At 43.7% G+C, this 21072-nt stretch overlaps 1 protein-coding gene across 3 annotated transcripts in view; it reads right to left on the reverse strand.

The window, feature by feature from the left end:
- LOC104235975 (isoamylase 3, chloroplastic) overlaps positions 1-19418 on the reverse strand; it is an 85205-nt gene extending 65787 nt beyond the window's left edge. The window contains exons 1-4 of one of the 3 annotated variants that reach the window (XR_011403427.1): positions 18892-19418; positions 18744-18801; positions 18545-18616; positions 17003-17160 (exon numbers count right to left, since the gene is read on the reverse strand). Coding sequence is in view for 2 of the 3 variants with exons in the window: in XM_070162290.1 (XP_070018391.1) it covers positions 17003-17160; positions 18545-18616; positions 18744-18801; positions 18892-18995 (392 nt within the window). In the remaining variant the exon portion in view is untranslated. The remainder of the gene's footprint in view (positions 1-17002; positions 17161-18544; positions 18617-18743; positions 18802-18891) is intronic. The other 2 variants (XM_070162290.1, XM_070162291.1) reach the window with 2 other exon arrangements.
- Between the last annotated feature and the right edge of the window lie 1654 nt (positions 19419-21072).

Here is a 21072-nt window from a genome sequence, read left to right on the forward strand (position 1 = left end):
AGTTCATTAATCATAGTTGTTAATCACTCCAAATCAAAGTGTTACTCATCTTGAATAGCAAATAAGCCAGAACTTACTCGAACATTGTTTAAATCCAATCCTTGTAGAGACGATATTTTACTATACTATTTTTGACTAGCGAGCTTCAGTTTTACACGTCGGTTTTGTGCTCGTCAAATTTTGGCACCACTGCCGAGGATTGGCAATCAATAGTGTTCTAAATAGTTTTTGGTAGTTTTTATTTTTTTATTTTTTTTAGCCAACTTGTCTTCAAGATTTCTTTTGTATTACTTGACAAATGCTAGGGAGAAAGCTTGAAGAAAATATTTCTAATATTAACTCTTATTATTATGAAGATGGAGTACAACCAACCTAAGAAACGGTTGCAGCGTTAGCAGTTGAACATTATCATAAGTCTGCTATTTGTTTTAAATATAGTGAAAATCATTTATGGGTTGATTGTCAAACAGGTAAGTATTCCTTATATTGTTCATCTTTTGAAAAGTCTCGCTCTGTTTCTAGTCCTTACAAGTATGAGGTTTCATATGGGCACAATCTTTAACTCTGGATGGAATGGGTAGCCTGGTTATGACTCGAATGAAAGTGAAGTGAGACAACCACCTCTAGAGGAAAATGGCCGTTTAGAAGAGCTTGTGTATAAGTTTATGAATAGTGTGGAAAAGAGACTTATACAAAATGATGAAGCCATTAAGAACCTAAAGCAACAATTGAGTCAAATAGCAAGTATACTTTCAGAAAGCTCATTGTATTGTGAAGGTGAATATATGGAGGAGATACCCCGTGAGAATGAGCCTACCCAAGAGGGTGATCATTTACATAGATAACTTTCCACTCTGCAAGAAGACTCTAATTGAATTAAGATGATTGAAGATAAGGTTTTGGTTGATTGTAAAGCAATAAAAGAAGAGTTCAAACCCCCATCCATCTCATTTACAGGTTGTACTAGAAGAGAATGAGAAACAAATGGTCTTGGACATCCCGGAGGAATATTCTCATGAAATTTTTTCTTTGTTTTCTTATTCTAAGATTGAAAATGTGGATTTTATTTTCGGGAATTTACCGACAGACGCATAGAGTTCCTGTAAAAGAATGCAGGAATAAGTTGAGGATCATCATGAAAGAACAAATCACCGCTCAAAATGAGACCAAGAAAGAAAGAAAAAAGTGGGTCTTGCAGATTTCCTCAGAGGAATTGGGCCTAATGAGCTCGATAAAGAATCCCAAGAAGCGAAAACGAGGAATAAATTAAGAATTAGGGGTTAAGTTCATAAGTTCTCAAAAACGAAAAAAATTCAGGGGAGTTTCCTTTACTTCTTATTTGTGTGTCATGTAGACATTCCACAATTTATAGTGTGGGATGGGGGTGTAAATATGTGTAGTGTATTTTTTCCCCCTTATCTTTGTGTGTTTTTCGTCATTCTTTAAAAAAAAAGATTTACGCTTTTTCCAATGATGGATCTCCTAGACGGTTTTCTTGAAGGATTAAAGTAAAAATAAGAAGAAAAAAATCAAACAAATATAAAAATCCAAAAATGTCTTATGTTTTTTTACAGGCAGTATAACAATTCCTCCTTGATTTTTCTTTGTGTCGCGGTTCTTTTCTAAGGTATTTGCTTGAACCGGCTTTAGTTATTTTTTTTTTGTAGGAATAAAGAATCTTGTGTTTTAGTGCTAATTGGAGAGAATCTTTCTTGACTTTGTTGTGCCTTAATACGGTAAGTGCCTCAGTTGTGACACCTAGGCTCATGTTAAGATATGTAACAATTCCTAAACTTTCTTTTTTAACTCTTATTGCTGTGAAGATGGAGTACAACCAGCCTAAGAAACGGTTGCAAAGTTAGCATTTGAACATTATTATGTCTGCTATTTGTTTAAAATATAGTGGAAATCCTATGGGTTGACTGTCAAGCAAGTAAGTATTCCTCCTATTGTTCATATTTTTAAAAGTCTCACTCTATCCTTACAAGTATGAGGTTTCATATGGGCACAATCTTAACCGTAGTATTAGGGCTATTTTTGTATTTTTTTATTCATGGTTCTTTATTATTACATGATGTGTCATTCGCGCGAACAGAGAAAGTTATAAGGAAGCTAAGAAGGTGGCGGAGTTAGCGGTCACGGAAGCTAAGAATGCAGTATTTGGTCGCCTGTACGAAGAACTGGGGGACAAAGGCGGGGACAAGAAGTTGTTCCGGCTGGCCAAGGGGAGAGAGAGGACGGCTCGTGATCTAGACCAAGTGAGGTGCATCAAGGGCGAGGAAGGTCGTGTGTTGATGGAAGACGCTCAGATAAACCGGAGGTGGCAGAGGTACTTTCATAAGCTGCTGAATGACGAAGGGGACAGAGACATTGTGTTTGAAGAATTGGAACACTCTAAGAGTCACCGAGATTTTAGCTGTTCTAGGCACATTAAGGTCGGGGAGGTTGTAGGGCTATGCGTAAGATGAGCGGGGCAAAGCGACCGGACCAGACAAAATTCCGGTAAACTTTTGAAGGTATGTGGATAGAGCAGGATTGGAGTGGCTAATTGGGTTGTTTAATGTTATTTTCAGGACGAAGGAGATGCCAGAAGAACGGAGGTGGAGTATGATGATACCGCTATACAAGAACAAAGGCGATATCCAGAACTGTAACAATTATAGGAGCATCAAGTTACTAAGTCATACCATGAAAGTATGGGAGAGGGTAGTGGAAGCGAGGGTAAGGAGGTTGGTGTCGATATCTGATAACCAGTTTGGGTTCATGCCTGGTCTTTCTACCACGGAAGCTATCCATCTTATTCAGAGATTGGTTGAACCGTACAGGGAGAGGAAGAAGGATTTGCACATAGTGTTTATTGACCTAGAAAAAGCATATGACAAGGTCCCTAGGGAAGTTCTTTGGAGATTCCTGAAGGTGAAAGGTGTTCTGGTGGCTTATATTAGGGTGATTAAGGACATGTATGATAGAGCTAAGACTCGGTTTAGGACAGTGGGGGGCGACTCGGAGCATTTTCCTGTTGTTATAGGGTTACACCAAGGATCTGCGCTCAACCCATTCTTATTTGCTCTGGCGATACACGCACTGACACACCATATTCAAGGGGAGGTGCCATGGTGTATGTTATTCGCTAGATGATATAGTTCTGATTGATGAGACGCGAGGCGTAGTTAACGAGAGGTTGAAGGTTTGGAGACGGACCCTTGAGTCTAAAGGTTTCAAGCTGAGCAGGACAAAGACAAAATACGTGGAGTACAAGTTTGGCATGTCGGGAGAAGCAGACATGGACGTGAGGCTTGCCTTTCAAGTCATCCCTAAGAAAGGGAGCTTCAAGTACTTGGGGTCGATTATCCGGGGGATGGGGAGATTGACGAGAATGTCACGTACCGTACAGGGGTGGGGTGGATGAAATGGAGGCTAGCATCTGCATCTTGTGTGACAGGAAGGCACCTCTGAAACTGAAAGGAAAGTTCTATAGAGTGGTGGTTAGGCCGTCCATGTTGTATGGTGCAGAGTGTTGGCCAGTAAAGAATTCTCACATCCAGAAGATTAAAGTTGCAGAGATGAGGATGCTGAGATGGATGTGCAGGCACACTAGGCTGAATAAGATTAGGAATGAAGATATCCGGGTGAAGTTGGGTGTGGCTCCCATGGAGGACAAGATGCGGGATAGTTAATAACCAACACTCCCCTTCTCAAGTTGGAGCATATAAATCATATGCGTCAAGTTGTTACAAATGTATTGTCTTTGCCGTCTTTTGAGAGCCTTTGCAAAGATGTCTTGTTAATTGTTCATTTGAGCTAACTGATTCTGTAACACTTTATCGGAAAGAACTATTCTGAAACAAAGTGAAAATCCATTTTAAATGACTAGTTCTTTTGAGAAAATGGCTTATTACAACGTAGTCCATTTCTTTAACGTCCACAAACTTCAATTCTCTAAATAATTGTTTTACCCATATGAGATCACACATTGCTACTGTCAGGGCTGGATATTCAACTAATACACTGGATCGAATAACAATGTTCTGCTTCTCACTTTAACATGATACAGGATTCCCACCAACAAAAGCAATATCCAAATTTAGATCATCCATCAATTGGTGAACAGACCTAGGCCCACTCTGCATCATCTGATAGTTTCATTTGTCTTCATACAACAATCCCTACAAACTTGGTGCTTTCTTTGATATATCTTAAAATTCGTAGAATTACATCCCAATGGCGTATATATCGAGCCCACGAATCGACTTACTACATCCAGTAACAGAAATATTTGGTCTAGTAGTACTAGATAGTTTAATTTTCCAACTAGCATTTGGTACCTTTTAGGATCTGAACATGGCTAGCCTAATCCAGTACCAATCTACAAAGACCTGTGGGACCAACATATTGCAGTCCATCAATACCAATTCTTTTGAGAATATCTACTGCATACTTCCAAAAAACAATACTGTCTTGCAACTGCGCGACCTCAATGCATTTAATTTACATTCCCTTCTTGTATCTTTAGAACTACATGCTACGTGCATAACTTATTTTTCTCTACGAAGATATGTTTCGCCCATTTACATTCTGTAAACTGATGTGACCTTTTATAACCACACTCATTTAACCCCCTCTACATCATCGCATCTCAACCTTTTAATGATCTGAAGTCTTACCTGAGCAACCTCTTGGCATTCTTATTAGTATCTCCCAGTACAATATTTTCCAACAGCACCACTGCTCTTGCCTTATCACTGACATCAGTTCCACCTGACTAGGTTAAGATGACATTTCCTATGTCAGGCTCTTCACTTGTTATGGACATGTCTCCTCCATATCTCTTTTGATGGCTTTAAGAAAATGTATTTGATCACCTTTCTATCTCGTTCTGTTTATAATTTTTATTTTCATTTATCTTCAGCACACCATGTCATTATCGCCCTTGTCCATTATCTCTATCCCTATATCAACAAGTACCTTCTCCTATCCATCATATCAGATTATGCTAGAAAGGTCTGTTTCACATCCCAGTGGTACTTAAGCTTGCTCCACTAGCTCTCCAACTCTATTGTTGAATTTCATTCGATGTACATGATTAATGTTGGTCCAAACTATTGTAGGTTTAAGGAACATCTAGTCCAAATATATAAGCATATATTTGGCCTTGACTATGATTGTACTTTCTCTTGTACGCGCAATTATCATCCGGCATCTGTTGTCATTTATGGTTGTCATCGTTATTCGCATGTTCATCACTTGAATAGGATGAGGTCTATGTTATCGGATGTCCGGGATCTTGTCTGCCGATTACGTCGATCACAATATATTCTGATACAAAAGTAAGTTTGTTTACCGTGAAAACGGTAACAACATTTAAATTTGTAAATGGGATTCTAAAAATACGTGATCTATTTTTATGCTAATTGTTAGAGCAAATGATGCTAAGGCCGGTCGATGGAGGACCTCGGGGTCGATACCTGGGGTCGATCTCGAGCTATAGGGGGTAGTCGCGAATGGGATAACAGTTAAGATATGATTAACCAAGGCTCCTTATGGCCAATACCAAGCAATAAAGGAAGAACAAGTAAGAAAGCGATAAATGTTAAAGCGGCCTCGAGCTTGAGCGAACGAACAAGTTAGAGAGAAGAGAGAGATATTATTGCACTTGAGTAGAATAGTTGGACCTACATCAGCCCTTTACAAAGTGACATGGATTCCCCTTATATAGGAGAGGGGATACAATATAGTACAGAGTGCATTAAATACAAAGATACGGGGATGAGACGGCTAGGCACGGTGCTAGTGTTTGCTGATTCTAGCTGCTCGCCTCGGGGATCCCGTCCTTCGAACCTTCGTTGGGTCGCGGACAAATTCCCCAGCGATTCCTATAAATGCACCGGTTGCTAGATACTTCCCATTTTCACCCCACTTACAAGCCCGCGAGTCAGAATTTTGTATTTGACACTCTTTCATCTTTTCATAGAAGGATTTTTACCATTGACATGGCTAGGACTTCTAGGACGGTTCCCCGACGGACCGACATTGCATCGCCGTCCCGATCACCTAAGGAAGAAACCAGATTGCTTCCCACTTTGGAACAATGTACCCCGCCTGATCTCGACACGTCAAGGGATTTCGATGTCGATACTACCTCATCTACGCCGGGCAGGTGTGAGCACGTGTCCCGATACGTTAGCGTAGTGACCGATATTAGCAAGGTGAGGGAGGACTGCCGATGGAGCAAGGCAGTGGAGGTGGAGATTCCCGGTCCCAACGATAATATTACTGACTTCAAGGCTGGCTTCCTTTATGTATACTCTTACCCATTTACCCTGGGCCCTGATAAATCCGTCGAGTCTCCTCCCCTGGAGATCGACCCGGTTATTCTTGACTTCTGCGACCGATACCAGGTGACACTTTGTCAGATCTACCCTTCTTTTTGGAGGATAGTGTTGATGCTTAGACATTTCACCGAAGGAGTTGAAGGTGAGGTTTTTACCCTTAATCATATGATCGGAATGTACAGCCCTCGACTGTATCGAGGCCTAATCAAGCTTCGCCATCGGTCTAAAAAATCATTTTTCACGAGCGTCGATAAGGGAAAGGACTGAGGATGGATGAGCAGGTTTATCCAAGTAAGGACCTCGGATATCATCTCAGCCCAAAGGATGCCCTTTCCGGAGAGGTGGAACGCTCGACGTAAGCGATTTTCCCTTTAGCCGCTTTTCGACTACTCTTCCGTTTGACATAATAATCTCTTTGTGCTTTCTTCAGCCGCTGCTTGGCATCCGGAGGTGGTCCCAGATTTGTTGGGATGGATCGGGCGATTGAGCGAGAAATTCCCGTACCGCATTCGGTCTTAGACCGGCCTGGCTAAGAAGCGTTGGGTGGCCAAGAATCATGGTGAGGTTCCTTTACCGCCTATGCTTTGCATTTTGTTTTTCCTTCTAAGCCCTTAGCGAAAGCGTATCGCGGTTATTGTGATGGCGCAGGTCTTGGCGAGAATATGCAGATGAGGCCGCCCCCTAATGGTGAAGTAGGGGCCTTAGAGCCTGGCGCAAGCAAGAAGAGGAAAAGCAGGGCAGTTGTTGTCCGTCCTGCGGCAAAGAAAACCAGGTCACTCGAGCGTCGAGCCACTGTCGGGACTGCTGCTCTACCCTCAGGGTCGAATCTTGATACCGAAGGAGAGGACGATAATGGAAGTCCGTTAAGGAAGAGAACAAGGTCAAGTGCGAGAGACTTGCAGGCGCCCCGGTCGGAGGCTGTTGAGTCCGGAACGGCTGGCTCTGGTCGGGCTCGTGGGCCGGGGGTCCTTGAAGAGGACGTTGATGTAGCTTCGAATCGCGCAGCCGGATTTGATGCGGCTTCTACTAGGGGGACCGTTGGTGTCGATCCTGAGGGATCGGAGCTCGGGGCCTTCCAGGAACGTGGGTTGCCACTTGGAGAAATCGGCGAACTGAACGACTTCATTTCGAACTTTCCGGTTTCATCAGGGGAACTGTGGGATGCCCACGGGATGATCGACACCACTGCTGACTCCTCCCAAGGGGGAGACTTTATTGCCAACATTTTCGATGGCGTTATCGACAGAGCTGATCTCAATATTCCTGGCGTCGTTAAAGCGGCGGAGAAGTCCATGCAGCAGGTGTTAGTCATTCCTTGCGCATTTCTTTCGTCCTCAGGCATCATTCGTCGTGTTTCTAACTTTTTCGTTGTGCCGCAGTGTAAGGAGATGTACAACCATGCCATCCTCCGGCTTCGCGGGGAGCTTTCTTTTCATGAAAAGGAGCGTAAGAAAGTTATTTCGAAGCTGCAGGATTCGGAGGCTCGCGCGGCCTGGGGAGATAAAGAGTTGGGAGAGCTTCAGGCCGCTTTGGAGACGGCGCTCCGGGAGAAGGCCCTTGCATTTCAGGTATTTTGCTTGCTCGTACCCGACTTTTTACCGCGTATTCACACACATTCCGTATTCGTATATTCATTGACTTGCCCTTCTCCCGTAGGTCGAGCAGAGTGGCTCGCAGATTAATCAGTTGAATGCGGAGATCTCCGGGCTGAGACAGTGAAACGAAATAGTGGCCAGGGAATTGGTGACATCCCGGGATCTTCTCACTGATACTCGCAGGGAGATTGTTGTTTTGGCCGCAGCTAAGTCCGAGGCCGAACGAGATGCTGCTACTTATCGAGAGGATGCGGCCACAGCGCATATAATGGCTCGTGACATATCCATGGCAGCTGAGCAGAAACTAATTCGAGCTATCGAGCATGCCAAAGCGGAGGCGCAGAGAGAGATCCTGGAGAAACTCGGGGCCAGAGGCATCGACCTGTCAGCTGATCTTAAGGAGGCCCGTGCAGTGGAGGAAAGATTGGCGCTTTTGATTGCCCCCGATAAGGGCGAAGACAATAGTGACGAGGAGCAGTCTCCGAGTCTCCCTTTTTTTTTGTATGCCTTCCCTTTTGCTTTGTATGTTGCCCCCGGGGAAATGGACAGTGTAAAGATGTTTTTTCTTTTTGTCAATGTATAAAAGGAGCTTTCATTCTGTCAGCCCTTCTCCTTGCCTTTTTGCTTTTGCATTCCGGCATCGGTCCTTCAGGGCCTTCTATATGGACAAACCGGGGCCCTGAAACTGGCCATGTCCCGTGGTTGAGTCGACAGCTCCTCTCGAACCGATGTTTATGACGTCGGGGGTCTCCCGAGGTCCCGCAATTTTCTGAGACATGTGGGAGCCGGAGTGATTCCGCCAGTACGCTTCTCCTACTTCCCTAGGAGAGGGTGACGTTAACGCGGCCAGAATTAATTGGCCTTCTTGGGTAAGCGGGCAGTTGTCGCTTTGCCTCTATATATTTGCTCATCTGTCTCTTAAGTGGCGATTTTGCAGTTCTTGATAAGCCTATCTCCTTTGCAGAGCCTGGCGCTTTGTGCATTGTCCTTCCGCTTCCCTGTTTCAGAGAATTTTTGCCTGGATCCTCATCTTCTCCCCCCTATTCTGTCGTAGTCGTGGCCACTGCTTCGACGCCTGATCATCGGTCGGAGGGGAGTTTTCTCCTGTGCTCCACATTCGGACAGTACCAGCGGCTCACCTCCGATGGCGGGAGAGCGACGCTCGAGGTGCCCTGCCTCGAGGAAGGCTGTCACACCGGGGAAACCTCCCAATGTTCCGAGCCATCAAGAGCATGTGTCGAGGATTATTTCATCGGTGAGGGAGGAAAACCTCGAGATGATCAGAAAAGAATGTGGATGGGGGAAGGCGCGATTTTGCAAGTACCTTCCCCCGAGGAGAGTGTCATGACATATGTTGAGGGATTCTTGAGTGTGTATATTCATGTTCTTGCGCCGGGTTCCCCGGACCGGGTCGTGCTTGATTTCTGTAGAAGATATCAAGTAACGTTGGTGTAGGTTCATCCCTTTCTTGGGAGAATAGTGCAATCAATGAGATATTTTGCTGACAAGGCCGGGATAGAATTTACCCACAGCCACCTCGTGAGGTTGTACCGGCCATTGCGCTATCGGGGCCTGATTGCTCTTCAGCGTAGATCCACCCGAGCTCTTGTAATCGGCAGCGAGGAGGATGAGGACCGTGGATGGATGATTTGGTTCGTTCGAATCCGAATGACCGATGTTATCCCTAGAGAATTTTTGTCGTTTCCTGAGATATTTAGCTAACATGGCCGGGATAGAATTTACCCACAGCCACCTCATGAGGTTGTACCGGCCATTGCGCTATCCGGGCCTGATTGCTCTTCAGCGTAGATCCACCCGAGCTCCTGTAATCGGCAGCAAGGAGAATGAGGACCGTGGATGGATGAATCGGTTCGTTCGAATCCGAATTACCGATGTTATTCCTGGAGAATTTTTGTCGTTTCCTAAGATATTTGGCTGACAAGGCCGGGATAGAATTTACCCACAGCCACCTCGTGAGGTTGTACCGGCCATTGCGCTATCGGGGCCTGATTGCTCTTCAGCGTAGATCCACCCGAGCTCCTGTAATCGACAGCAAGGAGGATGAGGACCATGGATAGATGAATCGGTTCGTTCGAATCCGAATGACCGATGTTATCCCTGGAGAATTTTTGTTGTTTCCTGAGAAATGGAACTTCACACGTAAGTGCTTCGTTTGAACTGCCTTTATCTCAACATGAGGTTGGCCCCGTAACGATATCTTTCTGTTCTTTGTTCATTGCAACTCATTGGTCGCCCGGCGAGGTCCCTGATTTAGCTGAGTGGTCTCGTAAGCTGGCAGCTTGCTCGATTTATGATAGGCGCCAGTGGCGAGATCTATCAAAACGGAGATGGGAGGCGAAGCATCATGGTAGGTGCCTGGCGTTTTGCCCCCTAAGAGATGCTTCCTTCTTGTCGGCTCATCTGATTTATCTGCTGCAGGTGCCGGGAGTCCTTTCGAGGCGAGGCCGAGTCCTCCGGTGGAGGAGGAGAGGTTGCTGGCCCCGGGGTCTAGGAGAGCCGTTAAAAGGAAAGATTCTCTGGGGTGCAAGAAGGCTTATAGTGAGGCTACTTCTTCGCAGTGGTTAAGGGGGGAGCGATTCGGTCGATCGGCAACCTTCCGGGAGTGGCACACTGTCGGACATTGCTTCGGCCTTCGACGAGGCTCAGCGTTTTGGCCTTATGGTGAGTTTCGACTGCTGTAAGAATGTTCTAACCCTGCGCTCCCCTTATTTTTATTTATCTGGCTTCCTTTCTCAGGCCTTTGACGGGCTTAAAACCGAACTGCTTTGTTGCGAGGCTCCGTTGCGAGAGGCTCGGAATAGGGAGAAATCGCTCAAGCTTCTTTGTGCGGCAAAGGAAAGCGAGCTCGTCTCTTTACAGCGTGAGGTGGAACGGAGCCGGGCCCGGGAGGCCCTCTTGGAGAAACAGGTACCCTGCATTTCACGCTAGTCTGCATTCCCTTTTTGTCTTGTCGCCTTGATGTTTTGCTATTTCAGTTGAAGGATAAGGTAGATGAGCTGGAACAACTCTGGGGTGAGGTTGGCAAAGCCAAACGCAAATTCACCGAGCTGCAGGCGCATGTGAATGCCCATTTTGTGGCCAAAGAGAGGGCTCGGATCGGGGCTTCCGCTCTTGAGGCGCAAATCCAGACTGCCCGTGCGAATGATTCGGCTCGGGGGAAGATGATCGCAAGACTCTCATCCGAGCTTTCGAGGGCGAAAACCAAAGTGGTGAATGTTCGGGCCGAGGTTGTGATGAACAATACCAGGGCGGAACAGAAAATGGCGGCTTATTCAAGAAGCGTTGTTGCTGCTAAAGTTGAGCTAAAGAAGACCCTTGATCGTGCAAGCAATAACAAGGAGTATGTGAGGTGCAGATCCCGGAGGGAAATCCTCGAGGATATTCATGCCAGGGGTTTTGATCTCTCAGGGGAGATCGAGCAAGCCAAAGGAGAGGAGTATGATGCCAAGTTCCTTCTGTCCAATGCTGAGGACGATGAGGAGGAGACCAATGGGCCATAGTTGCCGAAAAGGGGAACATCTATTCCCTGCCTCCTTCGTTGTGTATATAGCTTTCATTATATGTCGTAGGTTGAGATTGCACTCCACCGTCAATATGTAAAAATAAGAAGGGATCCCGCAATTTGTATCTTTTGTATTTCCACTCATTAGGGTTTCAATTGAGTCGATTCGACCTTGGATTGGCAGAAACCTCCGAACCTACAATGTATCCCTGATATTTATCAGGCCGGCGATAGTTGCTTTCATTTTTTGCCCTTAGGCTTGCGTGCTTTAACCGTCTTCGGGTTCAGTCTCTGAGTCGGGATTCGACTCGAGCTTAATTTACCCTCGAGTTTTGCGTTTGCATAGGCTGGTGATAGCGGCTCTTACGCCTTGGGTCGGAGCGACCTTCTATATATGTGGCCCTTAGGCATGTGTAGTTAACTATTTTGGATCCGGTCTCCGAATCAGGTTACGATTCGAGCTCATTTTAATCCTCAAGTTTTCAATTTTCAAGTTGGCGACAATGGCTCTTACGCTGTTTGGCCGTTGAGACCTTTTAGTGTGCGGCCAGGAAGCTCGTTTGGCTGGCGACAATGGCTCTTATGCTTTTGCTCGTGGGCGTTTTGTAGGCTTAGTTTCCACTCGTTAAGGTCTTTTTGAAATGATTTTGCCTGACCTGTCGCCAGTTCTGGGAGAACATCGATTTCAAGTCGTTAACGGCAATGTTCGAGCACCTCGGAAGGTTCTTAGCTCGTAGGTTGAGTAGCTCGAAGCCTTGTGATTTGGAGCTGACATGGTCGAAGCTCATTTGACTGTTGAGGGAAGCGAGTTTTAACCGGTTCTTTCCGAAGTATATTCGAAGGAGTGGCCTGCGATTTTTTTAGCGACGGTCAAGCATCCTCGAGTCGCGTTAATTTGGCTGGATCAGCCGTTTTGACCGTAGTCAAATGTGTTTGGCCGGAGCCATTTTGATCCCGAGTGATAGTTTAGGCGTCTACACCGAGGGTATGACCTTTCGGGATTCTGACAAATGCGACGTACAGCCTAAACTTCGGGATTTTGAGTTTCATGCCTATTGAGGTCTTACAGTTTGTCATGCCTGTTGAGGCCTTACAGTTTTATCATGCCTGTTGAGGTCTTACAATTTTATCATGCCTGTTGAGGTCTTACAGTTTGTGTTGCTTTGTAGAATAGATCTGGTTATACCGAGGGTCTTACGGCCTTGGGTTTTCCAGTGTAAGGCGATTGGAAACAGTCTCCGAGTCATCGAGTTTGCTTAGGCTCGAAGGCCGTTATTCGTGAGCTCAGAGTTATCTTGCTGGGGCTTTATGAGCCCGAAGTTCCGATCCTGGGGCCGTGCGGGTGCCAAATCGTTGACGCTAAGTCTCCGAGTATTTCGGGATGCATTCGGTGGAGGGGCCCTTGCCGTGAGCATGTTGAAATCCCCTTTTCTAGAATACGAGATGCTGAAATATATTCTTTATTGCTTGGCGTAAATACATGTTGTTTTGTTGTTGCGAGCTCGGCCAGCGGGGGCGCGGCTCCTTGGACCGTTCGGTCCGGTATATCATTTCCTATTGGGGCTCCATTTGTCATTTCCCGGAGTGGGCTGGTTGTAAAGAAAGTCACGTGGGCTCGCTGAATCCTCCTTGGGAAGTGCGTGGATGTTGCCTCGTTAAAAACCCCTGCTGGTAAAAACCCGTTCTGGGATAAAAAACCGATCAAAGGAAAAGAGTGCAACCGACGCTTTGAAGCCTCAAGATCTTCGAGCCGGAGTGTCGTCCTAATTACTTTGGTCATGGACCTGCACAAGAGTTATCGTGAAGCAAAAGATGGAAAGAGGGATGGGCGATTATACCTTGGTGGCTACGGCCTTCTCGAGTTCTGGCGCTTTATTCGGCGGTTGCTAAGTAGTCCTTTATTTGAATGCGTCTGGGGCGACCATCAAAAAATCGTGTGGATGACATGTTGGGGCTCGTCTGCTTTGTTCCTTTTGGCTATTTCTCCTTCTCGCAATTGATTTTTAGCCCGGTTGCTGAGAAATTCCCGAAGGTGCCCGTTATCGAGCAATCGGGCCACTTCCTCTCGGAGCTGCATGCAATCTTCGGTTCGGTGCCCGTGCGAGTTGTGAAACTCGCAAATCAAATTGTAGTTCCTGTGGGAAGGATCCGAATGTACCAGTCTGGGCCATCTGGCGTATCTGATTTTGAAAATGAGACATGAATTCTTGCAGCATTTCGTTCTCCCTTTGCTTAATCTTGAATACGTCGGACTGCCTTTTTGCTACCTTGATGGCGCCAGCGTACGCCCTTACGAAGGAGTCCGCCAGCATGGCGAACGAATCTATGGAGTTGGGAGCCAAGTTGTGGTACCACATCATGGCCCCCTTCGAGAGCGTTTCTCCAAATTTCTTCAGCAGGACCGACTCGATCTCATCGTTCTTTATGTCGTTGCCCTTCACCGCGCACGTGTAGGCGGTGACGTGTTCGTTGGGATCCGAGGTCCTGTTGTATTTTGGGAGTTCTGGCATTCTGAACTTCTTTGGGATGGGTTTTGGAGCCGCTTCCTCTGGTTACGGCCGTTGCACGAACTTTCTCGAATCTACACCTTTCAGGACCGGGGGTGCTCCCGGGATCTGATCGACCCCAGAGTTGTAGGTCTCGACTTTTTTATCGTTGGCCGCTATCATTTTCTCACCCGATTCGATCTTTCTGGTGAGGTCCTCAAGTGATCTTTCGAGCACTTGCTCGGCAGGGGGAGCTGTTTCCGGTGCTGCTGTGCTGGGAGTCTTCGGATGGCTTTGCAACTGAGCAAAGGCCAACTGTTGTGCCTGCAACATTTCAAAAATAACATGAAGACTAACTTCCTGTTCTTCCCAGGCTGGGGTTTTTTGGGCTTCCTGTCGGTCGTTGTGCCGTATGCTCCTGTCAGTGTGGGAAGTTTAGTCGACTTGTTGTGCGTCCTATGAATCTGCGTCCGCTAGAATCGGTCCGGGCGCGTTATCGAGATTCTGTGGCGGTGCTCCAGCGGCCGGGACAGCCACACCGTTTTCTCCGTGGTTTTCGAGGTTGTCGTTCTCGATTCTGTTTACCGAGCCAGACATTTTGACCTGAAATCAAGAGATCTTGGACAAGAAAAAGTGTGAAAGGTAACTTACGTTTGTGCAATGAAACCAGCAAGAAAATAATCACTATTATTTTTAGCCCCACGGTGGGCGCCAAACTGTTTACCATGAAAACGGTAACAACAATTAAATTTGTAAATGGGACTCTAAAAATACGTGATCTATTTTTATGCTAGTTGTTAATGCATATGATGCTAAGAATATGAAGTTTAACGATGAAATCCGAGCTAAAACGAAGCAATAATTAAACCGAAAGGCTTACTGTCCGAGCTTCGGACCGGTCGATGGAGGACCTCGGGTCGATACCTGGGGTCGATCTCAAGCTATAGAGGGTAGTAACAGTTAAGATATGATTAACCAAGGCTTCTTATGGCTAATACCAAGCAATAAAGGAAGACCAAGTAAGAAAGCGATAAATGTTAAAGCGGCCTCGAGCTAGAGCGAACGAACCAGTTAGAGAGAAGAGAGAGATATATTGCACTTGAGTAGAATAGTTGGAGCTACATCAGCCCTTTACAAAGTGACATGGATTCCCCTTATATAGGAGAGGGGATACAATATAGTACAGAGTGCATTAAATGCAAAGATACGGGGATGGGACGGCTAGGCACGGTGCTAATGTTTGTTGATTCTAGCTGCTCGCCTTGGGGATCCCCATCCTTGGAACCTTCGTTGGGTCGCGGACAAATTCCCCATCCTCGAAACCTTTGCTAGGCCGCGGACGAACCTCGAAGGAAGGAGCTCAATCGTAATCTCGCAGCCTCGAGGTGCTGATATGACTCCCCGAATGCACCTTAGCGGCGAGAAATAGACCCCTCTTATTTCACCGCATACAAAGTTTAGTACCAGCATCCAAGAGTTTGGCATGACTCCAATGAAGTAAACCATTTCATCTTTCTCTTAGTGTTCTCTAAAAATCTTTTTATTTGCTTTGGTGATTTCCATCAATAACAAAATTATCAGTGACAGCGATAGAAAGACGTTGATAACTCGAGATATCCCTTTCAACATTTTCAGGCTAAGGAACTAGATAGATTAGGATACATCTTGGCACTGAGGTGGCCAAATGAATATCATGCATTGTTACTTCACAATGGAAGTATGCACTCAACACCCTTGAGAAGACAAGAACGAAAAGCTATAGTTCTATTTATATACTCCAGGGACCAGAATGACAAGCATCTATTACAAGCCTCTTAGCAATCCCAACAGACATAGACAGTTCGTAACCTCACCAAAAAATAAAAAGACGGTGGTAAATTAAACAATCTCTATGACTCAATCTGATATTTTCTTTTTGGGAAAGCACTGCAAACCTTTCTTTACATTCTTTGTGTCACACTGGGACGTAATGACCCGTACCTTTCATTAAACAAAATTTCTTTGAGATACAAAGATAGAGGACAGGAGAAAATCGTCATTTACGTAAACGCAGAACAGACAGGATCACCATCCAATAAATGTTCCACCTTTGAATATCATTATGTTTTCTTGGAGGCAACCTTATATCTTGGAAGAGCAAGAGGCAAAAGATAATTGCATGATTAAAATACGTTGAACATCAATCCATGATGGTACAAACATCCAAACTCTAATGGATCGAAAAGCTACTCAGATAATTAAAGTTTGGAGAGGTAAGTCAAATAAAACTCTTTTATTTAATAAACTGCTTTTCATATTACACCACAGTTTGTATACCAAGAAAAAATCAAACACGTACAGATTCCAATCACTTCATCAGAGAAATGAAGTTCTGGGAAGATACAGTTACTAGATATGTGAAGTCGAAGAATCAACTTGAAGATATATTTAGCGGGTCCTTTCCAATCTACAAAGCAGTTACATAGCATACTACTGTTTAAGCATCCATTTGAGGGGAAGTGTTAGGTTAATTGATTATATTAGACTAGAGTTAGAGGATACTCAAATATATAAATATGTATTGGTGTCTCAAATCAGATGAATGAACTGTATATACTATACAAAGTATTTACAAATGAGCCCACACCTAAAATAGTTGTCTTCGTGCATTTCTCCAATCTTCTTTTATTCGTTTGTTTTTCCCACATTCTCATTCCAAATGTAGTCATAATTACTAGTTGCAAAAGTGCAAATGATACAGTTGGCTCGAGCTAACTCAGCATTCTCCAAACACACCTCAAAATCATTTCAAGCACCATACTGAACACTTTTGATATGGAACTTACACGGATAAAAATGCATTAAATTAATAATTTGCAATGTGGACAAAATACAAGACTATGAATAACTAGGCAAACCAGTTGCTTGATAGACAATGAAGACAGTAGAACATATTACACCTAAACAAAATTTAATAGGCAGGAATACCGATCGAAGAACAAAACAGCTAGAATATGCAACTCAGACTAGAATTGAATTATCGAAGACAACAAAATACACAATCCAAAAGCATGATTTCAGCCTAACCTCTTCGGAAGAATTACACAAAGTGTAACTGCAGAAGCATGCTGAGAAAAAATTGCAAAATTTATTCCACTTTCAATTTCTGATACTCCAAGTGGATGAGCAAGACCAGGGGTAATTTCAAATGAAGGGAAAGTCTCCAGCATTTGAGGAGCTTCTTCCTAAAATCATGAGCACATTAAAGAAATCAAATCATTAGTTTTCCATAGAACAGTAGCAATAGTTGTTCGCTTTCAAGAACAAAGGTCAGTCAAAACACGAAACAACAAAAGAAAGCAAAATTAGCAGTAGTTTGGTTTACAAAATTAGGATAAGTTAGGATAATCTAATCTGTATCGTATAAGAAGATCATATGTGAGATAAGAAACTCCAGAGCAATTGGCTCCATCAATTCCTATATCACTCTATTAATGTCACCAGAAAAAGTGAACATCACAAAAAAGATAACTTTCACAATATGTCTAGGTAGAATTGTGATTTCAGGTAGTACCTAGTACTGGTCAAATGCCGTAAAGCGTACTATTTCTGACAATGGATATCTTCTGATTTAGTCTGATTTAGAATATGGCATGTTAAAGTAGGTGCTCATACCACTTTCTGAAACAAAGCGCTAGCATAGATCTCGGTGACCCAACTAAATCATTAAACATGTCATCCTAGTTTGCGCATGATGAAACAAAACGGTGAAGACTGTAATTCAGCATATCAGATTCCCAAATAGAAAAACTCAAGGCATTGTACAGCACCCAGAAAACCATGTAATAAGAAGGATTTGCCTACACACTGTTTGTTCAACGGAAAAGAGAAGTGCATGAAAATCAAATCTGTTGACTTCACAGATGGTTAGAAGGGAAGCTGTAGGAATCAAACCTCATATGTTACATCAATACCACATATATTGATCTTTTTTGATGAACTCCTTCTTTTTCTTTTAAACAGCAAGTGTTAATTTTCTTTTACTTCAATTTTAGGAATACATTTTCTCATAACTTTCTTTGCAAACAAACGGAATCTATTTCATGCTTAGCAAGTGTTAATATCTTTTACTTCAATTTTCTAGGAATATATTTTCTCATAACTTTCCTTGCAATCAAATAGTGAAAAATGTGCATTTCATGCTTAGAATTCCAACTTCAGAAGGTTACACGGGATATTTTATGCTAAGCAAGTAAAGAATTTGCAAAAGTTTCTTACGCCTTAAACAAACTTTAATACCAATTCATATTTCATCTCATGAACATTCCTAGTGTATATTCGCTGTTAAGAGGCCATATTGGATAGCCCAATGTACAGAAATCTCATTTCCGCGTCTACGGAGGAACCAAGATCAATTTAGAACATCTAAAACTTGATAGGTGATAAATTGGAGAACCACCATTAGATCTTTCAACATTATTCATTAAGCAAATGACATCTTTAATTACCAACAGCAAAGACACGCGTAAATAAGCACATAAAAGTATTAGTCTTTTAGCAAAGAAGGAATTCAAATTCTCCAAGCAACAATGTACACACATACACATATAAAGAGAGAAATGCAAGTACCTTGATCACACGCTGCTCTTCAGCACGACGAGCATAGACCTTAGCAGGTCTAATCTTGTGATGCTCCCTTGTCTAACTAAAGCCAAGAGACTATGTCACTGACTTTTCAACAATCACCTTTGTCTTTTCCAAAATGTTCAAAAAATTTAAACTTGTGACACCACAATCTTAAATATAACAATAAGAAAGGGTATCCTACCTTACTGAAACTATTCTGCCCGAACAATTCAGCGGGAGGTCTTTTACTCGAGTTCAATCTGCCACCAAAAGGGCAAAAAAGAGTGAATTTATCTACTACTGCACGGAAATAATTGCAACAACTGGAAAATCTCAGGAAAAACAATTACCCTATGATGGAGGACGCACGATATGGAGCAATAAAAATGCGGTTGAAATTATTGGATGAAAGCTGAGGAGCAGGAAGTATCGCCACCACGGTCGATGCCGTCATCTTTATTTTCTAGAAAGAACTAAATTGTGAAATTAAGGAGAGTGAAAGTGTGAAGATTGGATTGCGTGATTCGTCGGATTTTTTGTTGGATATTCGAGAGCGGCATGGTTGGAAGGAAGCGGAGAGAGGGTCATTTTTGGTCTGCCACGTGAAAAGGTCGTACGTGAACGGCCCGTATCTCCCTCTTCATAAATATCTCACGTGGGCCACTGTGGCGCGAGAGCGCGGGTACGCTACACTAACTTTGATTCTCCCCAAAAATATAATTTAACGGTATCACAAGCTGAAAACTAATTCTTCCACACAAAAAACAAAAAAAAAAACTATAGCCGGAGCTTCCCTTTCTTCTCATACCCATCTTCGTCTTTTTTCCATAAGTAGTGAATTTTGGTTTTGATTACTAACAAATATGTCAATTATATTGAATTAGTTGAAGGATCTGGTGAAAGATTTGGTCCTATTGGTTGGTTCTTGTAGAACGTTAGCACTTAATCCTAGTAGGAGTAGGATTCATGAAATACTTTTCACTTCGGATTTTATGACCTAGTAGTCGCCCAAGTTATATAGAATTTCCGAGGATCTTTATAGTTAACTTGGATACCAAATTTGTAAAGATTTGTTTACCCTCAAAATAGAATAACAATTAAATTTGTAAGTGTTTTAAGGATACGTGGATTTATTCAATACAAACAACAAAGATTGCTGGAATAAACAGATAAAAAATATAATAACTTATCAAACCGCTTGAAAAATAAAAGGGGGGAATGATTTTGGACTCGAGGGCAGCCTCAATGACATATCTGTCTTCGATCTTGGGCTTATAATAATGAAACACTTATCGACAATGCAAGAACTTTGAATGGCAGAAAAATAATAGTATAATGCTTTGATATATGTGTTGTTCTTAATGAATAATCAGACCCCCTTTATATAGTAGGGTAATTCTACTCTACGTAGAATTCCATAAAAGGTACAAATCTCTCGTCTAACTAATTACTGGATTCCCGTTAGTACGTGCCGAGATCTGCACCATGATACCCGGTTAGTTACGGATATTACAGCCTTCCGTTACGCGTGTTCGATTGCCCAATAATGCTCTCTGAAGTTTTTTGGAACTTGGACAGGTCCCCAGGGTCATGGCTCCGATATACTCGAGGGTCGGCGTCCTGCCCCCCGGAACCTGTCTCGATGGGTCCCTTACCTCGATTCCGGCTCCTTGTCATCACGTCCCTTACTCGATTTATTTTATTGGGAACCGGGCCGGCTTATGGGTCTGATTTTACTCGTATATAGATAGTCTCCTCATTTCTCAAAGAGTAAGTGTTATGGAAACGACGAGGAACGACATGAATTCTTCGATCTCTTCTTCAACACGCTGCGACACAAAATGACAAAGAAACAAAAACATCCCTTTAGTCGCGTCATAATGACTCCTAACGCGTGTCAGCGGTCGGTAGGTCGTGTCTAAATGCGAAACGATGCCAAGCCCCTATAAATACCCCTTCCTTTATTCATTTTTTACTATTGACCAAGCTTCTACCTTCGATCTTTTGAGATATTATCGTCTTCTTTCATCCCTCAATATTCTTACCTTCGTTTTTCAAGTTACAACCTTTTTTTACCCCCTCACTTAAGCTAGTGTACTTGTTAACTAGTTCTCACCCTTCATCTCCTCATTCTCCCCCATGGTTTCATACCTTTTTATCCAGATAAAGGAAATGGCAAAGACTTCAAAGACCGTTCCCCAAAAAGATGTTCCTTCTGCTTTGCAGTCGACCCCTAAGGTCGAGGAGACCGCCCTAGGCGTGGTAACTGATGAACCGGCAGCCGAGCCCCCCTTGAAAATGTTCGTCCCCGAGGGGTGTTCGGTCAATGATGACTTCAAGGTTGAAAAACCTTCTTCGGTTCAAGGCCGATGTGAGGCGGTGTCACGGTACATATGATCTATTACCGAGACCGTTCTTCCCGTAGTTCAAAAGGACTGCGGCTGGGATGATAAGGATTTGGTGATTCCCGGGCCCGATGATGATATCACAACACACGTTGAGGGATATCTGAGTGTTTACACTTACCCTTC

The sequence above is a fragment of the Nicotiana sylvestris genome, chromosome 11 (assembly GCF_000393655.2).
Source record: "Nicotiana sylvestris chromosome 11, ASM39365v2, whole genome shotgun sequence".
In the NCBI taxonomy this organism is placed as follows: Eukaryota; Viridiplantae; Streptophyta; class Magnoliopsida; order Solanales; family Solanaceae; genus Nicotiana; species Nicotiana sylvestris.